Source organism: Oreochromis niloticus, linkage group LG5, assembly GCF_001858045.2.
Source record: "Oreochromis niloticus isolate F11D_XX linkage group LG5, O_niloticus_UMD_NMBU, whole genome shotgun sequence".
In the NCBI taxonomy this organism is placed as follows: domain Eukaryota; kingdom Metazoa; phylum Chordata; class Actinopteri; order Cichliformes; family Cichlidae; genus Oreochromis; species Oreochromis niloticus.
In genome coordinates, this window is record NC_031970.2 from 25,473,476 (window position 1) to 25,492,552 (window position 19,077).

Here is a 19,077-nt window from a genome sequence, read left to right on the forward strand (position 1 = left end):
TAATCATTAACCTATGGGATCCATATGTTTTTGGTTTAATGGTTAACTGTTTATTTACAAGGAGGCTAAAATTCCTCTGAATCGCCCCTTCAGGGCCACCGACACGTGTACATATACCAAACTACAAACCCACATGAACTTGCAAATACAGAAATATACACAGGTATACAGTCAAGCTTTCACAAACAAATACCCACAAGTGTAAACACATAGTCGTATCTCCTCACCGGCTCTTGATTGGTCTGGTCTGATTTTAATTAGAGGCTCATCTTTCACGGTTCTCAGAACTGGCTCTGAGGTCCAGCGGTTAGGTGTTTTGATCCTGATGCCAACACAAAATTGGTTGATGGCCTGCTTGGATGGCACTAAGGGTTTGTGGGAATGTGTTTCAATCCAACAATCGTGGGTTCGAACATTTACAAAGGGAACGCTTTGACTAGCTAAGTCAAAAGTCCCATACACTTTTAACCCTTGCTACCCCACAGTCAAAAAACAAAGACAAACTGTAGTGAAGGATTCAAGAGTACATAAGATCATATGATCAAACAGCTACCAGTGTTACTTACCGTTTGGGGTGCTCTCTTTTTCTGACGCGCCCCGCTTCAGAAACTGCAAAGAGTTCAAACCCGATATTGTTTTAAAGTCGATCATTAACAATAACGATTGGAATTTATTTTGATAAAAGTTAGCACGACAGCATCAGCAAACTCTTTCAAAAAATTATATTTACTAACCATAGTTTCATATTCACACTGTTTGTGTGTGCCCTATCTGTAACTCACAAATGGAGCCTATCCCACTTTTATTGTTTTTTTTTAAAGCCATTATGGGGTTTTTTCCAACAGTGTCTGCGGTATTCTGTAGACTTTTGCTGCAAAGTTGTTTTGGCTTTAGCAAATTCTTACTGGATTCTTACTGGGGACACAAAAAAGACTGACTTTTAGTTTTCAGAAGGGTTTTTTTCTGTGCTTTGTGTGACTGTGGTAATTGGCCCCAAAAGCAATTTCCAAAGAATGAGAAAAAACGAGAAACACAATGACTTGAACTGATAAATGCCATTTTTTAAAAATAAACTATAATACTGATCTCAATATTTTTAAAAACTTGCCAGCTGTCTAAAGTTAGCAGAGTCAGTTGTTGCCTACCAGCATGTGGTGTCTTATTATTTTTTTACAATCCATTCTCAAACATTTTATAAAATTGATACCAGTTGTGTAGAACAATAGATGATTATATGTTACTGGCAATTTTAAGTGATAGCGTTATCATTGATTATAGGAATATAAAACACAATGTTCAGTGACTTTATGATTAGCCTCCTGAAGTTACACATACTGTTTTTTATTGCTTCTACTTTACTATATATTAAGTTTTAGTACTGAGTGTTATTTAAGGTATTTGATAAATATATAAAGGTGGGTTAATGCATGCATAGTACATAGACATGTACTGCTTGCCAGTGATACATGTCGACTACAACACACAGTTACCTCTAAATCAGACATTTGGTGTCAGGACAGCTGTTCTAACTAGTGGTTTTCATATCTGAGCAGACTGATTGAGTCTAATGGATAAAATATGGATCTTAGAAAAATCGCTTCCACATGCCAGAGATAAAAGTATGTGTGATGAGAGTGAGTGCGAGATGCAGGAAGGTATTATTGGAGTGTACGGTAAGTGTTTTATGTGTGTTTGTAAGTTCTATGGGTGTGAGTTTTGTGTACCGCTATCAAATAGAAGAGAAAAGCAGGAAGTATTTCCCGTCTCCTCAGCTCCTGTTCACAAGGTCTCCCACACAAAAATACCCACACATACAAAACGCCCTTGAGAGAAACAAATATATACATATGCACAGGTATAGAAACACACACAAACCTTTGCAAGCAAATCACCCAAGGCTTAAAACACTAGGCCTTTTCATCAAGGTTAGCTCAAGTAACATATTTTCATGCTGCATGCTAAAGAGCCCAATGGCCTCAGGGCAAAGCGTCTAAAAACTACATAGGAATGGCGCGAGGAACACAACAAAGAGCCCAAACACTGACGTTCCCCAGATCCCAGTCTCATCAACATCCACGGGTTGGAGAACAGGCCGCTGAGGCCACACCCCACAACCCACAGGATCCAAAGGATCTGCTGCCAATGTCCTGAAAGTGCCAGACACCACAGGACATTTCATGGTTTTAAAGTTGTGGCTGATCAATAGGTTTGCCATTGCAACATTTCCAAAAGACTAATCACCAACAGATCAATGTAAAAAAAAGAAAAAAAGAAAAGAAATTCTAACATAAAATAAATCATAATACTTTTGACGGCCTCTTTTTCTGTGTGTGTATACTATGTGGACTTAGTTTTATTTTTGTCAGATGTGACAGACATAGCAGTGCTCACAGTGATCGAGCTATATAGATGTCTGTAGTTAATATTACAATTCATATATTTCAAAGTTTAGTAGTTTTTAAAATTTTTAAAAAGTATTTAAGAAAAATAACAATCTGATATTTTATCTGACCGACAATGCAGAACCCCAAAATCTGTGTTAACAGTAATAAATAACAGGACTGAAAGACAAATTCGAGTGTGTGAGATGTTTGACCTTAAGATTGTCATTAAAATGCAATTATAACTCTACAACATTTTTTCAAATGAATAAACATATTTATTCAAGTTGTGAAATCCCATCATGTTGTTTTCATATGTTTATTAGTAAGGTGGAACAGCTAACAGTATCGTAGCATAGACCTAATTTTAATCATGCATGTTACTAGAAGTGACATCTTAAGAAATGCAAATGTCACTGCTTCTTAGTTCAGTAATTACATTTACTCTGTCATGTGCGCTGATTTGTATTTTGATTTTTTTTCATTTAGCTAAATCAGCCAATGATTTGCTTGCTGCTGTTTCTGACTTCACCTTGATAATATCTTCTCTCCTTCTCGTCTTACTGCACAGCTACCTATCTCATGTCCATCTATGTATACTCTAAAAAATTACACAGCTCTTGCTAAAAATTATTTTTTTGTTTGTTTAGGTTGTCTTACTTGTTTTGTATAATTACTCTCAGTTTGCTTAAAGCCTGTGGCTTGCTTATTTATTTGAACATTACATTTATACGGTCTTTACTGGACAGACTGTATAAAATTTCAGCCATAAAAATGGGAATGGATCTATAGAATTATGCCAGAAATGCACAGGAATGTATCTGCGTCAAAAGGGAATGTGAACCCGAGAGGCTGGGGACAGGAAAGAGAGGACAGATAGAGGAGTGAGGGAGAGTGGATAGAGTAAATAAACAGAGCCGGGAAGTGTTGAGTCCATGCACAGGACGTGGTTTGGTTTGTATGTGTGTACGTGTATGTGTGTGTTTATCAAGCCCAGCTGGCTCCCATTTGCCCAGGAATGAGTCTTCACCTCTCAGAGGCCTGCCTTGCTTTGAAGGCCTCTGTGTTTTGTGTGTGTGTGGCGTGCATATGAGTGCATGTGTGTGTTTGTATAATAACAGCTTCATTAGAGGACTGCATGGTACCTTTGAACACATAAAACACCCAGACATGTATTTACTGCATATATATTGTGTGCATGCGCTCTTATGTGTTCAACAGACACTGGCTTGCAAAAAGAGACATGCACGCACATATAGACCCACAAAGATTTCAGGTTTCACAAGCATACACATGGACCCCTAAACAGTCACAAGGGTTTGGATTTAACTACTTCCAGATGCAAGTTTAGGACAGAGAGAGCACACACCAACACATAGACAAAATCTTTTGCTTTGTTGAAGTCAGCAGAACTACTCTGTTAAAATTAATTAGGTGCTGGTGGATGGGAAATGACAACAGAGTAGGCAAGTTTACCACAAGTGGGGAAACAGCTTGCTGGTTATTTTTGATAATAGGAAGCAAAACTGGGAATCTGTTCAAGCATAAACATTCATACATTCATAAAAGTCCACCCAGCTACTCAGCTCATAACATACAGTAAATATAAAACACTGAGATCTGTTTTTAGATGTTTTCTTTAACTTGTTCGTGTGTGTGTCTGTGTACCTGTGTGTTTTGCAGATGTGGCCCACACCTACACTGAGCCCCTCATATTGAGGTTAAATGGCACCCCGGAACGGTTGCTAAGCGATGATGGCGACAACTGCAGCTCCGGCACCAGCCATTCAGATGTGGCGCTTACAGCACCTTACAAGAGTATCACATGTGAGTAAAGCACCCTCACTCACAAACACACATGCATACACATTCACACATCGGGACACACTCGCACATTCGAGAGACCAGTGAGATTTTTTTTCCATTACTGATCACTGGTTTGATGAGTCACATTGTCCTGACCTTTAACAAACACATTTGCACACCCTCAAGAAATAGGTCAGGTAATCATACACGCAGACAGAAATATCTACATCCACATCTGTCAGCTAAGTAGGTTAGCTTTCTGATTTTTTTTCCCAATACAACCGAATGTGCACCCAAGTCTGCACACTCAAAATGAAACACCTTTTACTCCTTTCTTTCACTTTCCTACATTTTAATCCTTCCCCAGGTTTGTTAGAATATCACCATAATAAAAATAGTGGCATGACAGCCACTTTTCTTAAACTAGTTTTTCTTCTTCTTCTTCTTCTTTAGGTTTTTATTATTATTAATATTCAACTTTGAGTTAGTCAAAACAAGATGAGTCAAATGACTTAGATTTCATGTAATTCTGTAATCACCTGCTCTGTAGCCCCAGCTATCACCATCTTTGTTTGTTTGTTTTTTTTTAAAAAGGCCTAAAAAGCAAGGAGTGGATTTGATGGTCAAATCCACGTTTAGTAGCATCGTGTGAATCGTAATGTAGCTACACTGCATTACGAACAAGCCCTGCATCTGGTTTGCTCAAAAGGGGATTATAATAAACAAAATGAAAATCATGTTATGTTACAAATGATGTTAAACTAGGGGTTAACACAATAAACGTCTCAAGAAAGTGTTTACAGAAGTCATAAATAAAGTTAGCAGCAAACTAATTTTCTCAAAGACATCTATGCAGTAAGACTTCTTCTTCCAAACAGAAGAGACTCCCGCTACCGGCCATTAGAAAGTGGGCAAGTACATCTGTATTAGCCCAACTTTTTGGTAGCAGAAGCTGACTTAATCTTTCATACCCCCTCTATAGCTACAGCTTATTTGTTGCCTCAACCCACTAAACTCATCCATGATGCACAGAGTAGGCCCATGGCATAGAGATCATTATATAGTGAAGGTGGATATTGGAAATTACACTGTTCTAGCAGCAATTCAAATACATTACAAAGCACATATATTACTATAGTACACAACAAGCTAGATATATATACACAAAATTAAAAGGTAATGCTGCGGAGTATGTTTTGTTACCACCTCAGTGTCATAAAAATGTTTTTTTTTTCCCCCAACTTAATGCATCTCTTCAGTTTTCACTTAAATTCTAAGCTGGAGGATTGATTTAAATTTTTTTTTCTTTATTTTTTTATTTGTCCTGTCGCAATAGTCTGCACTAATAGCTTAAAATTGCTTGCAGTGATTGTTGTGGTGTGTCTGCATGATACACACAATGATAGGGAATGATCAGGTAATGTCATGCTGCTTGCTATGCTGGTTTGAGACAGACAACAAATGCAAGATGGCATGCAAAGACCCTTTTTTAACAACTGTCCTAATCTCGCCCAAGGCATCAAAACGATCCTGGCAATGACTCATCTCTTTTGTTGTATTTTCTAGGAAACATAACCAGTCTCACTGTGCTACAGGTTGCATTTCTTTATGAATCACACTGAAGTTCTGGAATGAGAGTCACTTGAGCCTGTCTGAGTTAAGCGTACTTGGATGAGATTAAAAGAAGCCAGTGTTTCGGCTTCTTTGGATTTAAAACTTGGTCAACAAACACACATTTAAGTGTGGGTGCAACTGCATGCAAAGTAAATGAAATGTAGCAATGAAAGACAAATTCACCTCAGGCATTCTTCCACCACTTATCCATTTGCTTGTGGGACATGATTTAAGTTGGAGGGTACATAAAATTGAAATATTGAACAAAATAAATATTCTCATATTCCTATATCAGTCCTCATCCAGGAAAATAGATTTAACAACACAACATACTGTTTGGGATTATGGTAGATTTGAATCATTTTCAAAAAAGTCAGTGTGATTTATTTGTCTGTTTTATTATTGCTGCAACGCAAATCCAGATTTCAGTTTTAATGTCTTCGATGCTGCTGTTTAATTCGACCCGTGAAACAGGTCTACTGATGCCAGTAACATTTTTCACTGCTGTAAAATAAAATAGCTATTTGGCAATAGCACTGAAGAAAGAAAATTGCACGAGGAGAGGTTATTGTGTTTGCTTTATTTACGCCCTTCAAGTCTAAATTACTTCCTAACATCTCCAGCTGTCCAGTCATCACATTCTACACTGGGTGTATGTGCAGCCCTCAGTATCAATTTGCTGATTTGCTGGTGACTAGTAGCACAACAGTTAACAATTCTTTATACAAAGTCACACAGTTAGCACCAAAACCCATTTTATTTCCTCCTATTACCAGTCTAGTAATTTTCTGTCTGCACAAAGGAGCTGCTTTTACTTTCCATGCTGTGCAGTAGCTCAAACTCTCTGTGTCAAAGCCAAAGATTGCACAATTTTGCTGTGTCATTACCAAATGGCATTTATTTTTATTGCCTTTACTCTGTTTTGAAATTACAACATTCTCGGCTCAACTTCTAAACTATTTCTAATATTTTATATATCATAAGGCCAAACTTCACAGTAAAAACACCCCCAAACTTACCTAAAAAGCACAAGTCTAAATTTGTCTAAAGACAAGAATGGCGATGAGTGAAAGCGTGATGAATGAAAGGAGGAATTCAGCGGTGAGAAGGTGGGGGTTGAGCATAGTCAGAAAACTCTGAGCGCATTTCCTGGAATCCAGGGCCAATATCTGTAACAAACATGAACACACAATGCTGTCTCATCCTAACCACTAGTCTAACTAAATAAAGAGTATTTCAGATTTCAGGCAGGAAACCTATAAGTAGGTTAACAGAGTGCATTTTGAACTGAGTAGGTGTGTGAATGTCTGCTGTCTTGGACTATTTTTTGCCTCTACCTGTCCTGTCTGCAGTGTGCGTCTATTTTCAGACCTGAACTGGAAGCCTTAGAAGTTTGTCTGCCTTTCCCTGTCTCTTTCCTTCTGCTTTATTTGCCAGTAAAAACCGTGAAACCCACCAGCTCCATATGCTGCACAGAGTGAGTTATGTAACTATAGTGGGCTTAAACAAAATCTGCTTCCATGGGCTCAAGTCCTCATTGCCTTCATCCATAGCTTTCTCCATTTAAAACTTACACAATCACACAATGACCACAAAGTAAACAATACTAGTTTCTAAACTTTATCCCTCACTCAGGTGAATACTGACAGCTTATGTCTGCTTGTGGGGATAATTATACGTCTGAGGGCTTCTATCAGTTTGAATGCAGTTTAAATATGGTCTGCAAACAGTCAATCAATCATCTGTGTATCTGGCTTCATAATGAGCATGTAGACATCATAAAGTAGCTGTGACTCAGGTCTGTGGTGAGATCATGGCTGCGTGACATCTGCGTATATGTATGCGTGTGCATCAGAGTGTTTGGGAGCGACGGCGTGAAGAAACAGAAGCATAAACAGAAAAATCCACAGCTCGTATGTTCTGTCTCCCGGTGATGACATCACAGTTTTATTATGTGTCTGGCCCTGGGCAAGCCGGCTGAGAACAAAGTGCCAAGAGATCTGCAGACATATCTGAGTGTGTTATGATTTAAGTGGAACAGACACACACACACACGTTCCCAAGCTCCCTCAGACACACACTTCAGTCAGTGATGTCATGAAAACACCACTGTCTTTGACGTCACGGTCACAGCAGGACACACATGTTCACAGCTGTTCCTGCTTACACACTAGGACTGGAAACAATAAAACGCGTAGCCTAATCAGCGACAGGATTGAAGAAACATTTCTTATACTTCTACTTCCTTATTTTTATTATTTTGCAGCATCTTCACTGTGTGAGATGAATGTATCTGAGAAAGAAGGCGGCCCATTTTTTGTGCATGCGAGAGTGTGTTTGTGGGAAATACTGAGCAGTGCTGTTTGTTATTATCTTGTCATCAAAGGGGAGGAGTGTGCAACGTGTTGTTGTCGGGAAATCTAACAGTGCTGTGACGTTGCTTTTAATTAAAGACCAGTCACTGGGCTCAAACTGTTTTCCCTCTCTGTTTTCCTGACTAGATGCTCTTTCACCTTCTCCTTTCTTTGCCATCTCTTTAGTCATTTGTAAATATACACACATATATTTTATGTTTACAGCCAGTCAGAGAACATGGCGACAAGGTGAAGGATGGCGATTCAGTTATGAGATGTCACTGGGGTCAAAGTGTTTGGCTGGTAACTCAGGTCAAGTAATTAATGCTGTTGTGTATTATGTTATACTTGCATGTTGACTGGCTTTGGTTTCAAATTCAGACCTAGCCTCTTTCTTGAATTTGTTATTTCTGTTGTTTGTTGAAAAACACACAAGTGAGTCAAATGTTGCAACAATATAAAGAAAAGTGTTGTTTTTTATATGAGTAAAGTTCCTGCATGTCAGAGTTGTTATTTTGTTCTTTTTTTGTTTCCAAATGTCATATTTCATCTTTCAGTGCAAAAAACACAATATAGAACTGTACTTGGCAAGTTGTAAGTCAGACTTTGTTGTTGTTTTTTGTGGTATAGAAAAGCTTCTGCAAATATGTGCAGACACAAAGTCAACTTGTAATCATTTAGCTTTTTGAGACATTGTTTTGATCTTGCGCTGGCTTTTCTAAGTACTTAGAGGTGTAGAGTGTTTTAATTAGTTGCCACAGTGTGCGAAAGAGAAAGTTTTGTGAAAAATTAAATGCACCCCATAATTCAGCAGCTTGTACAACCACCGCCAACAGCAATAACTCCAAGTAATCATTTTCTGTGTGACTACCAGTGTCTCACATTGTTGTGGAGGAATTCTGGCTCACTCTTTGCAATGTTGCTACAGTTCAGTGAGATTTCCGGGCATTCATTTATTCACAGCTCTCTTGGGTTTAAGTCTGGCATTTGAAACACCTTGATTCTTTTCTTTTTCAGCCATTTTGCTGTAGTTTTGTTGATGTGCTTGGGATCATTGTCCTGCTACATGACCTGATTTAAGCCAAGCTTTAGCTTTCTGAAATTTGACCTCACATTTGACTCTGCAGTACTTTGATAAACAGACGATTTTATGGTCAACTCAATGAGTGAAAATGTCCAGATCCTGTGGCTGCAGAACAGCCCAAATCATAACCCCTCCACCACCGTGCTTGACGGGTGATGTGAGGTCATTACACTGATATGCTGTGTTTACTTTTCACCAAATGTGGTGCTGTGCATTATGGCCAAACATTTTCACTTTGGTTTTCTCTGCCCTTGAATCTTCAATCTCCAGAAATGTTCTTTTTAGAGAAATTAGGTTTTACCTTGACAACCTTTTAATACAAACCAAACTTGTTCAGTCTTCTTCTAATTGTACTGTCATTGACTTTAATAGCTGCCAAAACTTTCATAGAGGCGCTCACTTTTTGCAGATGATCACTTAGCACACGGTCGCTACTTACACTCTTAATCTCTACATATATTCCTAATAGTAAGAGTGTACTTAGTTTTTCACATGATTTCATACAATGCTTTGTTTTTGAAATGATTGTAAGAAGCTAAGTTAAGCAAACTAGACTCCTCCATTTGGTAGTTTAGCTGGCACTTACAGTAAGAAGTAATTGGTTGCTTGCAAAAGTATATTTTCAGAATAGTTTTTTCAACACTGATTTTAACATAACTGCAAGAAATCTTTAAATCTGTCTCTTGCAGAAATCTGGTTTCTGTGATGCTGTGTTCAAATCTAATTTTATGAATAGTAGCAACAACACTATAAGAAATCCATCAAAGTTTTCAGGCTTATCCACACTAATTTACACAACCATACTTATAGTAACAGGGACAACGCCTCAGAATGGTTTGTACAGTATATTCCAGTTATAGGTGAATTTAGTTACACTATTTTAAAACTGCAAAGAAACAAGGATAAAATGATAAGTTTCAAGATTCTTAAGAACAAATATTTTTTAATTTAAAATGACAGCAGTTTGAACCTTGTGGCCAAAACTGAGTCACACTTTTATCCTGCACACACCTCATGTTGAGTCACCAGTCTTGTGCCTCTGACTGAACTCTGCTCTCACATTACTTTTCACCATAGTGAGTGGGTGCAACTAAACAAGCCTCATTAACACTGTAATGCTGGTTACAGCTCTGTATAGCAGCCAAAAATGTGGGGAAGTCTCATTGAAAACTGTTTTAAATAGCACTTTACAACACTCGCTTATCATTTACCAATTCTCACAGTTTTAGTACTTCACACTTATTGGCCAGCTTTTTAAAACAATCAAACTATGAAGGAAAAAAGGAGGGAATATGGGAGCTGGGGGACGTTACATGCACTTCATTTTCAAATGCACAGACACAGATGATGAGAAACTGATCTGTTTCCATGCATGTCATGCAGTACACATCATTCTGAATTTTCATAATTAACTGCATACATATAGATGCTTACTGGGGAAAAACTTGAAGCAATCCAAATTTACTGTTTTCATTTAGAATATAAAGTTTAATGTTCACAGTTATCAGAAAATTCTCAGACATCTAGATTACTCTGCTAAGCTTGTTGGCTTAATAGTGCACAAAAGCTTGCATATAGATTTGTACGTTAGGAGTCAGGAGGCTCATCCTGCATGCATTTTTTCTTCACGTGTTGTTAAGGCTGTATTCGGGTTAAGTATTTAGTTTGATGAGAAATGTTATAGTTTTACAGTTTACTGTCTAGAATTCAAACTGCAGAGGACACAGTGGGACAGAGCAGCTAGAACAGAGACAGACAGAATTCACAGTCACTCCGTTGACTCATTCCAGCAAAGGATAAGTAGAGAGAGAGCAATTCTCTGCTCTAGGAGGGAGGTGTGTAAGTACAGGGTAGCTGAGAACCGCCAGGAGAGGAGGAAGAGGTGGAGGGTGTGTAAATGGCAGCGTGCTGCTGCATTCATCCGAGGGTGACTCATACTCGGCACCGATAGACCCGCGCATGCACATATCATACTAGAGGTTGCAGGACCCCCAGTGGCCAACGCGGCTGTGTACGTGCCATACATGCACACGCTGTGGTTTCCCAGTCTCATCATGTTAATCCCGCAATCATTTGGCTCTTTATTTGCTGTTATTTTTAACCAGCTCCCAGCTCCCTCTAAAGCTGAATCATTGTGTTTATGTGTCACACCCATGCATCCTCCTGGTCCAAAAATGCACAAGCAGCGACCTATTTTATTCTCACTTCATCTTTCTGACTAACTTTCTTGATCACAGACAAAGAGACCTTGTTCTTTTTTCTGTGTGTGTTCATGAGTTAGTGTTCACACACGTTCTTGCATGCATATATTTGTGTATGAGCCTAACCTCAAGCTCTGTTTGGAGACAGTCCTCACTCCATGTCCCTCTCTCTGCCTGCCCGTCTGCCAAATCCACCTATGTACTTTGTTCGCACACGCATGCTCACGCACCACAAACTCATAGGACATATGATTTTCTCCGAAAGTAAAGAGGAAACTGAAAAACTGTGCACAGTACCGCTACAGTTTGACTAACCCCCTTCTTCGCTTTCCAACATAAATTCTGCTAGGGTCAGAGTGTTACAATAGAGTATTGTGCAAAAAGGCTAAAAGTGAGTGACAATACGCAGAGAGTGAAAGGGAGAAAGGGTGAACACAGAGGGCAGGACGAATTTCTCACACAAAAGGGAAGAGAGGAAAAAGAAGAGAATAACATGGAAGACTTTTGACATACTTTAGAGAAGAAAGTATGGCTTCCTCATACTGGCCCTGCACATGCGATCATGTCAACAGACTTGTGCACGTACATATTCACATACTCTGGCCCTGCAGTCTGCCAAACATCTGGAGCAAAGTTATAAAAACACTGAATGAAAGAATCTTTAATAACACAGATTGGTTTTGTGACCACAGCCACCAGCCAATCATAACATGCCTAGTTGGGTTATCTGTCTCTGAGTGCTTATCGAACACACAGTTTCCATGTTCCAGCCATGTCTCATAGTTACAGATCACTCTGTTTGCCTGTGTGTGTGCATGCATGTTAGATTTTTCTTTGGTCTTTTGCTCTCTGCCACATTCATTCTTACCACACCTTTTCACTGCACATGGTTTTACGTAAGGAAGAAATGTAGAGCTATATCTATAGAATTGTATTAAATACTAACATAATATATATTTTTTAAAAACAGGCTTCTATAATCTAATTTTCAGAGTATGTGTGCTTGTTTTGGCAGTGAGAGTGAGCTTTTCTGCCCCTCTACTTTCTAGCTGAATTGTTAATACTCCATAGCACTTGGTGGTAAAATATACAAACTACTGGGCAAAATTTAACACTTGTGAATATGCTTGAGCGTTTTAGGTACGGTATATCTTGGAACAAAAGTATGTTTGCAGAAAATATCACATGCTGAAGTTTTGGGGGTATTTCTTCCAAGAGACAAACTCCTCTCTTTTTCTCTCAAACTCTTCATTCTTTCTTTCTAGTTGTGAAAGAGTCTAGACACGTAAGTTCAGGGTTCAACTCTGTAAATACATAGTGCTTCCCATGAGCAATTTCCTTTAGGGTGGACTCTGTAATTGGACTCAATTTCCCGAAGCCTCCCTCGCGATGACACTGCATCTGCCCGGACATTAAGTCTCAAAGCTTCACACAGAACAGGTTCATTACACACAAAAGACATCTCACAACCAACACATAACATAAATAGTTCCATCCCGTTTGTATAAATGCTGTAAAATTTTATATTTTTTTTCAAAAGATTTTAGATGTGATCCTTTTTAGGAGAAGTATGAACTGAAGATCAATGTTTCTTTGTCCAGCCAAATGATTAAGCACATAAAATCACAAGTACAGCAACATCACTGATCCTTACTGAACTGCACTGATTTGAAATGATATTCATTTAAAATAAAGTTTATGTGAGCCTGCTGTTAATGGATATACTTTTGTTCATCTCTAGCTCAACCAGCAGCCAGATCCACGCCCATCCACCACACCCAGCCATGCCGGTCACAGCCCAGCAGCCAGATACGCAGTGAAGCCAAGAACCACGCACACACACGCTCCCCTCACACGCACTGTCCGAATCACACGCACACACCTCACACGCATGTACTCCAGTCCAACGGGGTCAGGAATCCTAAGCTGGGCTCCCTACCGAGAGGCGGCTCATCCACCTCCTCATCTTCTTCAGCGGGACCCAAACACACCAAGAAATTGCAGTCCAACCCTTCCATCAACTCACAGAGCAGCAAGAGAAGCAAGAGCAGCTCCAAGAGCAACAGCTCCCAGATTCCCACAGAGGCACAGGACGGTGAGATACCGATGCTGACACAGAGACTGGAGCAGGAGGAGAGGGAGGGAGTGATAGCAAAGTTCACTTTTGCTTTGTTTTTTCCCCCAATTGGCCGTTCATAATAGAAGAGCAGACTTGTGTTTTCCCCTAGCATATTTTCTCTGTGGCAATACATTTTAACTAAAACAGTCATCAAAAAAGGTAATTGATTGAGTTCAGTACTTCTCACCTATTATAATTTCTAATGTAAATTGTATGTATAAATCTTAGCCTGCTGCATATGGCAACTGAAAATGGATTAATCAAAATCGAAAGGAGAACAAACTTCAGGCTGGAAAATGTCGGAATTTGTTAACCTTGTCACTCCTTTAATAATTCCCAATCGGCAGTCCTCCATTAAGATCCAGGTTTATCGCACATCACTTTGGTTTTTGAAGTTGGCTTAGCAGATGAAACTCTTTCTGTGTGTCTCTTTCCCTCCAGACTGCTGTGTTCACTGTATTCTGGCGTGCCTCTTTTGTGAGTTTCTAACCCTGTGCAACATTATGCTGGACTGTGCCACCTGCGGCTCCTGTGTGGGAGAGGACTCGTGTTTCTGCTGCTGCTGCATCACCGAGGAATGTGGCGACTGTGACCTGCCCTGTGATATGGACTGTGGGATCATCGACGCCTGCTGTGAGTCTGCAGACTGCCTGGAGATCTGCATGGAGTGCTGCAGCCTTTGCTTCTCTTCCTGAGGCCCTTAGCCAACTCAAAATGTCTGCTATGCATTTTTACAAAGCCCAGGAGCAAGTTCGAGTAGTGGCTTGTCAGATATAAGAAGTGCTACACCCAGTCGCTGTTCCCTGGACATTGCGGTTCATACTGCATTGGCTGGTCTAGTAGGCTCCGCAAAATGTCCAATGTTTCCTACAGGCGAAAGATTGTGACCTAATGCTGAAATTGGTCACCGGTGAATTATTCCTTCCTTTACTGATCACGCAATGACACAGTAAACTTCACTTTGTTGTCTTTGCTGTTGGCTCATTGCTACACAGCTGGGTGAATGGTGTGGACTGAATTGTAGTTGTGGTCTATGAGCGTATGCCAGGCTATGCAGACTCTGGACCCTCATGGAACAAGCCATTATTACAATGGAGCCCCTTGTGCCGTCTGAATGACTGGAGTTCTCCAAGCATGAAAAATGACCTCTAAAGGCAAATGAGAAAATGGCTCAATTTAACCGGATTTTAGTGTTTCTGTAGATAAGAGCAGCAGCATAATGGGAAAATGGATGCTCAGATCTCAGTAGAAACGCAGTCCTTCTGTCCTTTCCAAGGTTAAAGTCTGGTAGTTTGATTGCGTACATTGGCCTTTGTGACACACACACACACTCAAACGTTGAATCCAGCCCTGTCTTTGTCCTTGTTACATTGTACAAAACAGAGAAAACATAAATGGTGGCTTGTGGCAATATTAGTGACTTTTTTTGTTAATATGCATCTTTCTCTGACTGACCTATTGTGAAAAGAGATCATCATGAGATTGTCGTGCTTCAGCCTGGATTTGAGTCCTGTTAAATGAGTACTGTATGAAACAGACATCACAGAGCGAATGGTTGATAGCATTTGCAGTAGAGTCTTTTTTTAATATGTGAAAATTCATTTAATATTTTGCATCTTGTTTACTTTTACATTTTATTTTAGGGGCTTTGAGTGTATTCAATGAATTCTCGCTCATCTGGTGAAGGACTGGAAGGCATCATCTCCTTTTTAATACGTTTCATTTTTCCTCCGTCGTTCATGCTATGTGAACAAATGGCCTCGGCTTAGCTTAAGGCCTGAATTTTCAAGTAGTTTCTTTGCCTTTACCAAATCTCTATTAATCCTTGTTTTGTAGATTTTAGTTAAGATATTTGCATCTCTCCTCTAATGTGAAAATCACATTTCTGTGTTATCGGGTTTTTACCGGGCTCTCTGTAAGGCAGACATTGCTCAACATCTAATTTAATTCCTTGAGTGAAAATCTCACGACATTATGCTAAGTTAGATCCATGTGCTCGTAGTATGAATGGTACACTTTTGATAGCAGGCCTGCACTCTCGTACGCTCCGGCGCATACCTTCTTCAACTCAATACCTCTTGAGATGTCATCTAGATCTGTTGTGCATTTTATAATTACTTGATAAAAATCTCTCTTTTCTCTGATGAAATACTGTTAGAGAAATCCTTTTTTTAATAGTTTACTGTTACTGGAACTCAGTTTCTTGACCTATAATTACATGTAAATAGAGGTGCTAATGTGCCTGGCTAATGTGGCTGTGTTTGATTAAACCCTATTTTAAGGGTTGCAATCTCACGCTGATGATGAAACCACACTACAGTTTAAATCAACTTCCTGACAGCAAAGTAAAAAATTTTGAAGTTGCATGTTGCAATTTGCATTTTTTTATTTGGAGCAAGCTGGCCAGCTAATATTACTCAAGAAGAGTTGCCTGATTTTGGCATCAGTGTTGAGCTGACTAAATTTTCAGTGACATTGTGAAGAAGGGCTAAAATGTTTTAACTCCTTACCCCTTGAAAGCCTACTAGTAATAATCTTTGAAGCTCTTTTCTTAACTGAGCGGTTTCTTTCATATTTCAGGTCTGCTTGTAGAACAAGATGACTGCGTTCGCATTATATCGTAGTGAGGGTGGTCTCTGCCTGTGTAGCTACCCTTGGAAAAACCCAGAAACTATTCTAATGGTTGTCAAACCACGTCTTTATTGATATATACTAAGGTGTCAAAACTTGTCATTAAGGGTACATGGGAAGTCTTTAAATGTTGCTTTTATACTGTTCAAGCAGTACATATACTTTTTATGATGAAGATTTCTGTTGTTCCATGGCAGAAAATGGGGGCATATATAACAACTAAAACAAAACAAAAAAAATCTTTAATGGCATCAGCAGCCACCCAGAATTTTGCAATTGGTGCATCTCTAATTAATACCTGACTGGACATATCATTCAAATTTAGGGACATTCTGACTGAACTGACGCAAAGAGCCCTGGAAAACATGCCATTATTAAAGTACAGAGAGGTTTATGAAGGGAGAACTAATTATCCAAGTTTATAGCATGTATAGAAGTGATATCAATGTTATTTCTTTTTATTTACAACATATTCCAAGTGGATATTCATATAATGGTGCTTCATCTAGGGATCTACTTCTGTGTCACCAGACCAAACCAAATATCTCTGGTGTGTGCAAGGTTAACATTTCCTTAACAACACTGGTTCGTTAACAATGGAGAATAAATAATAAAAATAGTTTTGTACCACTGGAATAGATTTCATTTATGTGCCTGCATTGCTACAGAGCCAACAAATTATAATAGTACCACCAGACTCTATTGTTAAAAGTGAAAGGCTATTCTATGTAGAGCCTAGCCAGTATGAGATTTTAAAGCTCGATATTGATATTTCGTGACGTAAAAAGCTGATATTCCGATATATCGGCCCATATCGTTTTTTCTTCCATGCACACAAAACATGAACGGATTTCCTTAACATCTGTTATGTGTAGCTATTTATTCGCTCGTTTACGATCTTCCCGACATAAGTTGCAGAGTGCCCTCTAGTGGACATCGTCAACACCCATGATTTAAGGGTGTTTCTCCCATGTCTTGTTTAGTTTTTTTTAATTATCATTTATCAACTGCTATAAATGCCAGTAGCCATAGGTCAGCAAATCACTATTACTGGCAAGTAATATCCATTCTGCCAGTTAGTTTACCTTACAATCATGCAATCTACTTGGCTAAGACGTGTAAAGTTATGAAAATTCTGAATACGTAGTTTCATGTTTCCTACCATCAAATTTTATGCCTTGAACAAAGACAACCCATTTGACTTTTTCCAATCATTTATGGTTTCTCAAAACTCCAAACTATAAGTTTCAAGGCTCTTAGCACTCTGCTGCAGTTTCTCCCTGAGCTCAGACGCCAGTGTGAAGCAGGCAATCTTTTAGGCCTTTAAAACCAGGATCAATTCAATGTGGGAAACTCACTGAACTTGCTTGTTGCATTTAACTGATTTTATCTAACTTAAATTCTGCAACAAAGCCTTTTTTACTCTGTTAACATTTGGCACTATCTTGTGAGTTTTACATTTTTCAAAAAGGAGCTTCAACTAAGCTTTTCAGAAGATAAAACATAATTGTGAACTATAAAGCTCAGGAAGAAGGTGCAGCTTGTTTGAATCTAGGTTGTACTATGCAGAACAAATCAGATTAATGTCTGCGTTGAAAAACAAAAAAAATTGTACAGTTCAGTTAAATTTCTTTAAATATATTTTATGATTCAGTCATTTCATATTATTTTATGTTTTGTTTCCCAGCTTATAGAAAATGGATATGGTCTGGAGGTACTGAAAATGCTGTTTACCTGGTCTGGTGATGGAGAGCACTCTCTGCCTGGGCGTTCAAAGTTCCTAGATGAGTGCCAGTTTTGCACTTAGATCAATCTCTAGAACATAGAGATGGTTTTGAGATGTGGATCTGATGTGTTTATATCAAACAGTTCATCATCTCGTTTCGAATATTTCCCTTGTATTCAGAGAAGCTATTATGGTAATACTGGAAGAAAACAAGTTTGCTTTCAGTGATTTTCATGCTCAGTATTATTGTTTGGGGTGTTTTTTTTTACTCACAGTGACCAAAGAAATGTCTGTTGGCTTTTATGGCTTTTTTTTTATCTTATTATGGGAATGGAATAGAATTGAATTTCCAAATTGAATTTAAGGGCTAGCCAACTCTGTTAATAGTATGAAAGTTTTCCATATCCCAGCTTAACTGTTAGTAGACTGTAGTCCACTATAATGTTGTGTTGTTTACATTTTCCCCATGTAATGTCTATTTGAGTTGCTATTCTGAACGTTGCCTTAACTTTTTGTTTAATACTGAATAAACAATGTGAACTCCACACATCTGCCAGTCATTCTTCATGTTAACACACTGTGGGATTACAAGGGTGATGATTTGCACTGTTGCCTCACAGCAAGAAGGTTCTGGTTTCAAACCTGCTTGCAGCCTGGGTGTGTTTGTTATGTTAACATTAAAAAAATGCTGGTTGATAATCTGAGTAGCTTTGAAAAACAAAAATTCAATATCCAGTCAAGCTGTATTCTTCCCATTCGCACTGCAAGGCACACTAGGGGAGACCGGGGATAGTTGTAACGTGGGTCACTTGTAACACTTCCAATTTCTCCAATCAGGGCTAAGTTTCAAATGATGTGACTCATCCTGTGCATGCCCAATTCAGTTCTGCTATCACATGTGAAAAATCAGCACGTTTTGTCAAACACAGACAATTTAACACAAAAAAAGTAATTTGTATGCCAAAAAGTAAGTTTTTCTACTTTATTTTAATTTCTAATAGCATTATCTGCTTTGCAGTTAAACTCATCAAACTTAAATTATGTTATTTGTATGTCTATGGGGATCTATTCTGTGTAGGTCTTTAGTGCTAATGTTTTAGCCGTTGGCTGTAATGTTAGCTAGTTCATGGCTATAGGAGTCTAGGTTAGTTGTAACAGCAA

The 19,077-nt window shown here is 38.8% G+C and overlaps 1 protein-coding gene across 5 annotated transcripts in view; it reads left to right on the forward strand.

The window, feature by feature from the left end:
* Window positions 1-18,461, forward strand: part of mdfi (MyoD family inhibitor) — a 29,502-nt gene extending 11,041 nt beyond the window's left edge. For 4 of the 5 annotated variants that reach the window (XM_025907525.1, XM_005469355.2, XM_025907526.1 and 1 more), the window contains 3 exons: window positions 4,065-4,208; window positions 13,182-13,535; window positions 14,001-18,461. In XM_025907525.1, the coding sequence (XP_025763310.1) occupies window positions 4,065-4,208; window positions 13,182-13,535; window positions 14,001-14,254 (752 nt within the window). In that variant the 3' untranslated portion in view covers window positions 14,255-18,461. The remainder of the gene's footprint in view (window positions 1-4,064; window positions 4,209-13,181; window positions 13,536-14,000) is intronic. The other variant, XM_025907527.1, reaches the window with a different exon arrangement.
* Window positions 18,462-19,077: the final 616 nt, after the last annotated feature.